This window comes from Xenopus tropicalis, chromosome 3 (genome assembly GCF_000004195.4).
Source record: "Xenopus tropicalis strain Nigerian chromosome 3, UCB_Xtro_10.0, whole genome shotgun sequence".
Lineage (NCBI taxonomy): Eukaryota > Metazoa > Chordata > Amphibia > Anura > Pipidae > Xenopus > Xenopus tropicalis.
Window position 1 is genome coordinate 10,492,958 of NC_030679.2, and position 9,280 is coordinate 10,502,237.

Genomic DNA, 9,280 nt, shown 5'->3' on the forward strand with positions numbered 1-9,280 from the left:
CATACCTGTAATATGGTTTTCCAGACCTTAAAGAATTTGAGCCAAGATATGGCTTCCCACTAGCCCCTGAAAGGACTCGTATCCCCCCGGCACCCACCCATGTGCTTCTAAGTGCACCTAACAGTACATTCCTTTGTTTCCTATAGGGATCCATTAGTGCTGCACTCTGTGACTCGCTCCTTTGAAAGCTATGGCATAGGACGAAAAGAGGATAATGGGCAGATTTGCAGGTCAGTGGGAGTTAGGAAGTCATTTTAATAAGTATAGGATTGGAGGTTAACTTTTAGTATGATGTAGATAGTGCTAATCTGAAACAATTTGCAGATGGTCTTTTAATTTTTATTATTAGCATTTTTTGTTTTTTTTAATTACTTTTTTTTTGTTCAGCACATGTACAGGTTGGAATTTCGGCAGCTATCTGGTTCCTATGGCCCAATTTCATCTAGAAACCAAGCAGTGGTATGAAAAAAAGACAGTAATTTAAAAAAAGGAGGGCCTAAATAGAAAGTAAGGTGTGGGACCCGTTATCCAAAAAGTTCCGAAATACGGGAAGGCTGTCTCTCCATTATAAGCAAATAATTCTCATTTTTAAAAATGATTTCCTTTTTTTCTGTAATAATAAAACAGTACCTGTACTTGATCCCAACTAAGATATAATTACCCCTTATTGGGGGCAGAACAGTCCTATTGGGTTTATTTAATGGTTAAATGATTCCCTTTTCTCTGTAATAATAAAACAGTACCTGTACTTGATCCCAACTAAGATATAATTACCCCTTATTGGGGCAGAACAGCCCTATTGGGTTTATTTAATGGTTAAATGATTCCCTTTTCTCTGTAATAATAAAACAGTACCTGTACTTGATCCCAACTAAGATATAATTACCCCTTATTGGGGGCAGAACAGCCCTATTGGGTTTATTTCATGGTTAAATGATTCCCTTTTCTCTGTAATAATAAAACAGTACCTGTACTTGATCCCAACTAAGATATAATTACCCCTTATTGGGGCAGAACAGCCCTATTGGGTTTATTTCATGGTTAAATGATTCCCTTTTCTCTGTAATAATAAAACAGTACCTGTACTTGATCCCAACTAAGATATAATTACCCCTTATTGGGGGCAGAACAGCCCTATTGGGTTTATTTAATGGTTAAATGATTCCCTTTTCTCTGTAATAATAAAACAGTGCCTGTACTTGATCCCAACTAAGATATAATTACCCCTTATTGGGGCAGAACAGCCCTATTGGGTTTATTTAATGGTTAAATGATTCCCTTTTCTCTGTAATAATAAAACAGTACCTGTACTTGATCCCAACTAAGATATAATTACCCCTTATTGGGGGCAGAACAGCCCTATTGGGTTTATTTAATGGTTAAATGATTCCCTTTTCTCTGTAATAATAAAACAGTACCTGTACTTGATCCCAACTAAGATATAATAATCCTTATTGGATGCAAAGCAATCCTATTGGGTTTATTTGATTTTTAGCAGATTTAAGTTATGGAGATCCAAATTACGTAAAACTCCAGGTCCCAAACATTCTGGATAACAGGTCCCATACCTGTACAAATATATAGACAACATGGCAGCACCCACGTCTCTGTATAAATAGGAATATTCGGGGGGGCGGAGGTAATGGCTGGTATAGCTTTTTGGTAAGTGGTGTAATTCTTACCGTTGACTCTTTTAGGGCTCATTTAGTGACCTGCTGCTAATCTCAGAATATACAATCCCCTTTGCTGGGCCCATTTCATTCAGGGTGACCTTCAGCCTTGGCTCCAGGGAACAGGGAACACAAACAGTGCATTAGGGAAGAATGGAGGCATTGAGAAGTGACGGCACAAAAGATAGGTGCCCCCCCCTCGCTCCCTCCCTCGCTGGCTGGGGGAAGGGTGGGCCAGATCTCTTACCTGCACAGTTTGCAGCCGGCCCCTCAAATCTCAAGGGGAAATGCAAACACATAGCTAATAACCGGGCACATCATGGCACGGGCTACTATTGGTGACCTGGGGGGGGGGCGACAAGGTTTTAAAAGCTGGGGTTTTATAGCTGAGATGTAAGATGGAGTGCAAGGCTGTGACCAGTAACAAAGCCGTATTATGATACCCTTCATCTCTGCAAAATGTGCCCTCTTAACCCTCCGTATGAATAGTGCAATATCCCAAAATGCCTTGGGCTCCTGAGAATCAATATGCAGCATTGTATATACATATTACAGGGTTTTACAGTATTCAGAGCCTAAATAAGGCTGATTTTTATATTAATATCACACCTGCTTTGGTCTGTACTATTGGGGGGGCAGATGGTTTTCATTAAACTGCACAGGTGGGTTGGGGTTTTCATGGCAGCCGATATAAACCGGTGCAGAAACTTGTGACAATAGCCTAAAGCCGGCCATACACGCGCCGATGATGAAACCGTGTATGGGGGCTCAACGAGGTGACTGAAAAGGCTGCGGATATCGCTCGACTCGTCGATCGCCCAGGTTGGTGGGCGCCATTGAAGATTGAAAATTGCTACATGTATGGCCACCTTAAGGCAGTGGTTGCCAAGTTGTGGGGCTGGCCCCCCAGTGGGGTTTGTTGCAGTGGTATGAGGGGGTAGTCTCGGCCTAAAGGCCCATTAGGTTGAGAATTAAGGAGAATGGCTATTTACTCTCTTAGATACACCTAAAAGCCCAGTTTGGAGGACAGTTAAGGTGCCCATACACCTTCAGATCCGCTCGCTTGGCGATGTCGCCAAGCGAGTGGATCTGAAGGTGTATGGGCACCTTAACTGTCCTCCAAACTGGACTTTTAGGTGTATCTAAGGGTGGGCGATATCGGGAGAATCCAGGCCCTGGGGCCAAACGATTGAATTATAACAACGGGTATAGGAATAGTTGGTCCGGGGACTGCATCAACGAGCCGATGCGGCCCCCAATCCGATTAGATTTTTTAACCTGCCCGATCGAGATCTGGCCAATTTCAGGCCAGATATCGGTCGGGTAGGCCCATTGGTAGTGCCCCTACACAGGCCGATTAGCTGCCGAATCAGTCTAAGGGACCCATATCAGCAGCTAGAATCGGCCCGTGTATGGGGACCTTTAGGTAAGAATTGGGGGAATGGCACTTTGCTCTCCTAGATACACCTGACAGCCCAAATGGAAGACCAGTTAGTGTAAGGACTGGGGAGAATGTCCAATTACTCTCATAGATAAACCCAAAGGCCAGTTAGGGTAAGATTTGGGGTGAATGTGTTTGCTACCATAGATATTCTTGGAACTATAGCTGAATGACTGATAAAAGGGGCCTTTGGCCAAAGGTTGAACCTTCAAGTGGGACCTAAGGGCAAAGGCACATATAACACACTGACTTCTGTTAAAGTCCCACTTGAAGGTCCAACCTGGGGCCTGTGCTCCCCTATTAAGATTATGTGCAGAGGATTCTCTAAGAACATTTCCATCTACTGTAAAACGTACTAAAAAAAAAGTTCTTTAATTGCACCAAAACAGTAGCATAGACATTATCCTCAAAGCACGTGATGCTAAGCCAGGAAGAGGCCTCCTGAATATAAATTAAGCGGCCAATCATAACAAAATTCATCTGTACAATTGAACAAGAGAAAACCACTATGGGCGGTGTTCGTTGGCGTTCTTTGTACTCCAGCACCTGATACTTGAGCAAAGAGCTTGGTTCTTGAGGTTCCTCTGCGTTATCTGGCAGATGCCCCGTCTGCCGCATTCCTCCCACTACATATGGATGCATGCTGCAGAAGGTCCAAGATGACCAATCTAAACAGAAGTCGACTTGTGTTTGCGTTGTTCATACACTCTCCACTCTTGATCCTGAGATCATGCCTTCTCCTTAAGAAAAGCAAACTTGATCAAACTACCCCTTCTATATTCAGCCACCTGCCCTGGTCTGTATCTGCCCCTCCTCCTTCTCCTGCAGCATCCAAGCATCATAATTCCAGAACAGCAACACAATAATGCAACTGAAGATCCGAACAAGCCAGGGAATAACCACAGCCCCAACCAGGGACTAGACGCATCCTCCACTTCTGCATCAGAACTCTGGTTCTTGCCACTGTGGCCTTTGGTGTCGTTGACATGCTGTTTATTGCTGTCGAGATGAGCCGGACTGTGCAGGTTGAGTATGGGCTTTCCCACAGGTTCCCAGGAAGTGAGAGGGTCTTCACTGTGAGCTGTCTCAGCCAGAGAACTGGTCTCTGAGTGGGTGACGGAGGTTGTTTCAGAATCGTAGGGTGTTGATAGTGGAGACTTAGTGGGAGGGAAGGAACGAAGAAAAGAATCCCCTGGACCAGGTGGATGAGGGAGGGAGTGATGAAAAGAGGTAGGGAGTGGCAACAAAGACTCTGTAGAGGGTTTGGGTGATGCAGATAATTGTTGAGCTGGTTGGGGGTCTTTAGAAGGAAGAAAAGACTGGGGCAGAGGAACTGGGGGAGCAACTGCCCCCGATGTGTTGACGCGGTGCATTTTCAAAGATGATCTTGGGTTCAAATCAACATGTCCCAGTTTCTCAAACACCAACAGGTCAGGGTCAATACCTAAGGAAAGAGACTGAAACTAATAAGACTCTCATTGGAGGGGGCCTTGTGGGTTACAGTGAAATTTACATTTCTACATTAGGCTCATCGGAACAGAACAATCTTTAACTGCCCAACAAGAAAGGAAAGAAATAGGAGAAGGTGGAGTAGAAGGAAGAATGGGGTATGAATGGGAGTGGAGATGGAGAGGAGGATAGCAACATGAAAGCTCAGGAATGGGCATGGAGAAAACAATGAAGCAATGAGTTGGAAAGGGAGGGGGCATGAAAAAATGGTGGAAGAGAAGGAAAGGAAGAAACTAGAGCTTGAGGGCAGGTGTTGGAAAGAAGTGGAAAGGCAGGGAAGAGAATTTAAGAATGGAAGAGTGGATGGAGAAAAATGGTCAAAACGAAGACAGGAGCACCAAATGTATAAGGTGGAGCCCAATGGAAAAGGCAAGAGAAAAGCTCAATAAATGGGTAATACATAGAGAATAGAAAAAAACACCCAAACATATAGAAGAATACACTAGGGAGTAGAAACTTACAGGGGGAAGATAGTGGAAGTTGTAAAACATTGACAAGAGAGGGATGAGACAATGGAGACAGAAGTAAAGGAAATGGGAGGCAAAGTACAAGACTGCTCCAGAAATCATAAGATGGGACGTTTAATAATGGGAGGAATGGGGGCAGTGGGAGGAGAACATAAGAGAATAGAAAGTTTGGAGCAAATGGAATGAGGGTAGTAAGGGGCAGTCAGTGGGGAGTGATATCAAAATAACAAGGAAGTAGTGAAAAGGGTAAGATAGGGGCCAATGGAATAGACCTAGGATAGGGGGCCAATGGAGTAGACCAAGGATAGGGGGACAATGGAGGAGACCTAGGATAGAGGGCCAATGGAGTAGACCAAGGATAGGGGGCAAAGGGAGTAGACCTAGGATAGGGGGCCAATGGAGTAGACCAAGGATAGGGGGACAATGGAGTAGACCAAGGATAGGGGGACAATGGAGGAGACCTAGGATAGAAGGCCAATGGAGTAGACCAAGGATAGGGGGCAAAGGGAGTAGACCTAGGATAGGGGGCCAATGGAGTAGACCAAGGATAGGGGGCAAAGGGAGTTTTTCCAAGGATAGGGGGACAATGGAGGAGACCTAGGATAGGGGGACAATGGAGTAGACCTAGGATAGGGGGACAATGGAGGAGACCTAGGATAGGGGGCAAAGGGAGTAGACCTAGGATAGGGGGACAATGGAGGAGACCTAGGATAGGGGGCCAATGGAGTAGACCTAGGATAGGGGGACAATGGAGGAGACCTAGGATAGGGGGCAAAGGGAGTAGACCTAGGATAGGGGGACAATGGAGGAGACCTAGGAAAGGGGGCAAATAGAGTAGACCTAGGATAGGGGGCCAATGAAGTAGACCTAGGATAGAGGTCCAATGGAGTAGACCAAGGATAGGGGGACAATGGAGGAGACCTAGGATAGGGGGCCAATGGAGTAGACCTAGGATAGGGGGACAATGGAGGAGACCTAGGAAAGGGGGCAAATAGAGTAGACCTAGGATAGGGGGCCAATGAAGTAGATCGAGGATCTTGGGCAAATAGAGTAGACCTTGGATGGGGGCAAATGGAATAGACCTCCAAGACTGCTCCAGAAATCATAAGAGGTGACTGAGGGTAGAATGAGGGTAGTACAGTGAGGAGCAGCCAGTGTGAAGTGATAACAAGGAAGTAATGAAAAGGGTAGGATGGGGGCAAATGGAGTAGACATAGGACAGGGGGCCAATAGGAGTAGACAAGAGAGGTCTACCCGGGCCATATACAAAAGGCAGAAAGTATGTTCAGCACAAACCCTGTTTATTAAACTTATTTTAAAAAAGGGGGTATACTGCCAATTTAAAATGGCGAAAGAGAACAGCTGTGGGGCAGGAGTGACGACAACAAGAAAGGAATTCAAAAAAGAAAGGGGCCACGTCGGCCTCTCCCCTCCCACTCACCAGCTGTGACAGTATAGAGGACGGCACTTTCTTTTTGGTGGAGGATGCAGCTCTCCGGGTGGGGGCAGTGGACCAAGTGGCAACTTACACTTCCTTGGCTGATGTCCAGGAAAGACACGGCCAGGTTACAGATTGCTGCTGAGAGAAGATAGATAGATGCCTAAAAACTGATAAATAATTACTTTAATTGTCCATTTCAGCACCAATCACACTAGAAGAATGGCACTTTTGAGTCAATGTGCCGAACACTCACCTTGGTCGCAGCACTTTCGGCTGCAGCGCTGTGCCGATGGCTCCATCTCCGTCTGCAGCAACTGGGCCCCACGTTGCTCGGACACAGGCAGATTAAGGTGGAGCCCGGGGAAGCGCCGGATCCAGCAGTCATGGTAGAAGGAGGTTTGGGGGCAGAGGGTGTTGGATCTGCCAAGAGTCTTTGGTACATGGAGGAGAGTGAGGAGAAGGAAGCCAGCACATCCTAGACTGAAAGCCATTGCCCGGAGCCTAGGGGAAATAGGGGGGTTCCCTGTGCAGAGAGGAGAGTCTTAATAGCACGCACCTTGCACCAGACTTGTAGCACTCGATGACACCCTAAGAATGTAGCACCCATACCGTATGGCACTCAGTGGCACCCTAATATAGAGAATGTAGCACCCATACCGAATGGCACTCAATGGCACCCTAATATAGAGAATGTAGCACCCATACCGTATGGCACTCAGTGGCACCCTAATATAGAGAATGTAGCACCCGTACCGTATGGCACTCAACGGCACCCTAATATTGAGAATGTAGCACCCATACCGTATGGCACTCAGTGGCACCCTAATATAGAGAATGTAGCACCTATACAGTTACTGCACTCAATGGCACCCTAATATAGACAATGTAGCACCCATACTGTATGGCACTCAGTGGCACCCTAATATAGAGAATGTAGCACCTATACAGTTACTGCACTCAATGGCACCCTAATATTGAGAATGTAGCACCCATAACGTATGGCACTCTGTGGCACCCTAATATAGAGAATGTAGCACCTATACAGTTACTGCACTCAATGGCACCCTAATATTGAGAATGTAGCACCCATAACGTATGGCACTCTGTGGCACCCTAATATAGAGAATGTAGCACCTATAGAGTTACTGCACTCAGTGGCACCCTAATATAGAGAATGTAGCACCCATACCGTATGGCACTCAGTGGCACCCTAATATAGAGAATGTAGCACCTATACAGTTACTGCACTTAGTGGCACCCTAATATGGAGAATGTAGCACCCATACCGTATGGCACTCAGTGGCACCCTAATATAGAGAATGTAGCATTCATACTGTACTGGGCTCAGTGGCACCCTAATATAGAGAAAGTAGCACCCATCTGGTATGTATACTCTCACCCGTGTATCAGGTATGTATACTCTCACCTGTGTATCTGGTATGTATACTCTCACCTGTGTATCAGGTATGTATACTCTCACCTGTGTATCAGGTATGTATACTCTCACCTGTGTATCAGGTATGTATATTCTCACCCGTGTATCAGGTATGTATACTCTCACCTGTGTATCTGGTATGTATACTCTCACCTGTGTATCAGGTATGTATACTCTCACCTGTGTATCAGGTATGTATACTCTCACCCGTGTATCAGGTAAGTATACTCTCACCCGTGTATCAGGTATGTATACTCTCACCCGTGTATCAGGTAAGTATACTCTCACCCGTGTATCAGGTATGTATACTCTCACCCGTGTATCAGGTATGTATACTCTCACCCGTGTATCAGGTACGTACACTCTCACCCGTGTATCAGGTATGTATACTCTCACCCGTGTATCAGGTATGTATACTCTCACCTGTGTATCAGGTAAGTATACTCTCACCTGTGTATCAGGTATGTATACTCTCACCTGTGTATCAGGTAAGTATACTCTCACCTGTGTATCAGGTATGTATACTCTCACCTGTGTATCAGGTAAGTATACTCTCACCTGTGTATCAGGTATGTATACTCTCACCCGTGTATCAGGTATGTATACTCTCACCCGTGTATCAGGTATGTATACTCTCACCTGTGTATCAGGTATGTATACTCTCACCTGTGTATCAGGTATGTATACTCTCACCCGTGTATCAGGTAAGTATACTCTCACCCGTGTATCAGGTATGTATACTCTCACCCGTGTATCAGGTATGTATACTCTCACCCGTGTATCAGGTATGTATACCCCCTTGGCCCTACAATACAGTACAATACAAACTCACCTGCATAACGAGTGGTCCTTCTCCGTCCTGTGTCATGATGTTACTGAGATGAAGCAATCTGCCCTCTCTCCTTCTGCCTCCAGCGCCCAACCCTCGTCTCCTCCTCCTCCTCCTCCTCCTCCTCGTCTCTTCCCAGACCCGTGTTTCAGTTGGAGGGGGGGGTGTAACAATAATACAGGAGGGAGCACTGGTGCTAGAGAGCTGTCGGCTGATTGGCTGCAAACCTGCCGTAAACCAATGGGAGATATGTGAGAACGTTTTGAAGATTTAATGCTATTAATTTAATCTTTTATTACTGATATAATGTAGGCAAAGGTTTCATTTGTGTGTATAAATGTGCTCATACATTATAGAGTCCCCAATTTAATTACGCTTGATTGTAAGCCCACTGGTCCAGGCAGGGTGGATGTCCACTGTTGGGGGCAGACTGGCCTATCAGGATGCCATTAATACTTTCAGTGGGCTCCAGGCCTGCAAAGACCCCC

The 9,280-nt window shown here is 45.7% G+C and overlaps 1 protein-coding gene across 2 annotated transcripts; it reads right to left on the minus strand.

Moving 5' to 3' along the window:
* Positions 1 to 3,464: 3,464 nt before the first annotated feature.
* mansc4 (MANSC domain containing 4) lies at positions 3,465 to 8,928 on the minus strand. Of its 2 annotated transcripts, none has more exons than XM_004912736.4 (4): positions 8,796 to 8,928; positions 6,782 to 7,051; positions 6,529 to 6,666; positions 3,465 to 4,555 (listed from the first exon to the last, which is right to left on the minus strand). In XM_004912736.4, the coding sequence occupies exons 2-4, from the start codon at positions 7,017 to 7,019 to the stop codon at positions 3,840 to 3,842; spliced, it is 1,092 nt and encodes a 363-aa protein (XP_004912793.2). In that variant the 5' UTR covers positions 7,020 to 7,051; positions 8,796 to 8,928; the 3' UTR covers positions 3,465 to 3,839. The 2 variants fall into 2 exon arrangements, with proteins under 2 accessions (XP_004912793.2, XP_002941430.3); XM_002941384.5 differs by having other exon boundaries at positions 6,529 to 6,663; positions 8,796 to 8,927.
* Between the last annotated feature and the right edge of the window lie 352 nt (positions 8,929 to 9,280).

Excerpts from the sequence above, each read along its gene's own strand:
- mansc4 (XM_004912736.4), bottom strand. The coding sequence starts at position 7,019 with ATGGCTTTCAGTCTAGGATGTGCTGGCTTCCTTCTCCTCACTCTCCTC. Across the intron at positions 6,667-6,781 it reads CCGAAAGTGCTGCGACCAAG|CAGCAATCTGTAACCTGGCC; the intron begins GTGAGTGTTCGG and ends ATCTTCTCTCAG. Across the intron at positions 4,556-6,528 it reads CCTCTATACTGTCACAGCTG|GTATTGACCCTGACCTGTTG; the intron begins GTGAGTGGGAGG and ends CTCTTTCCTTAG.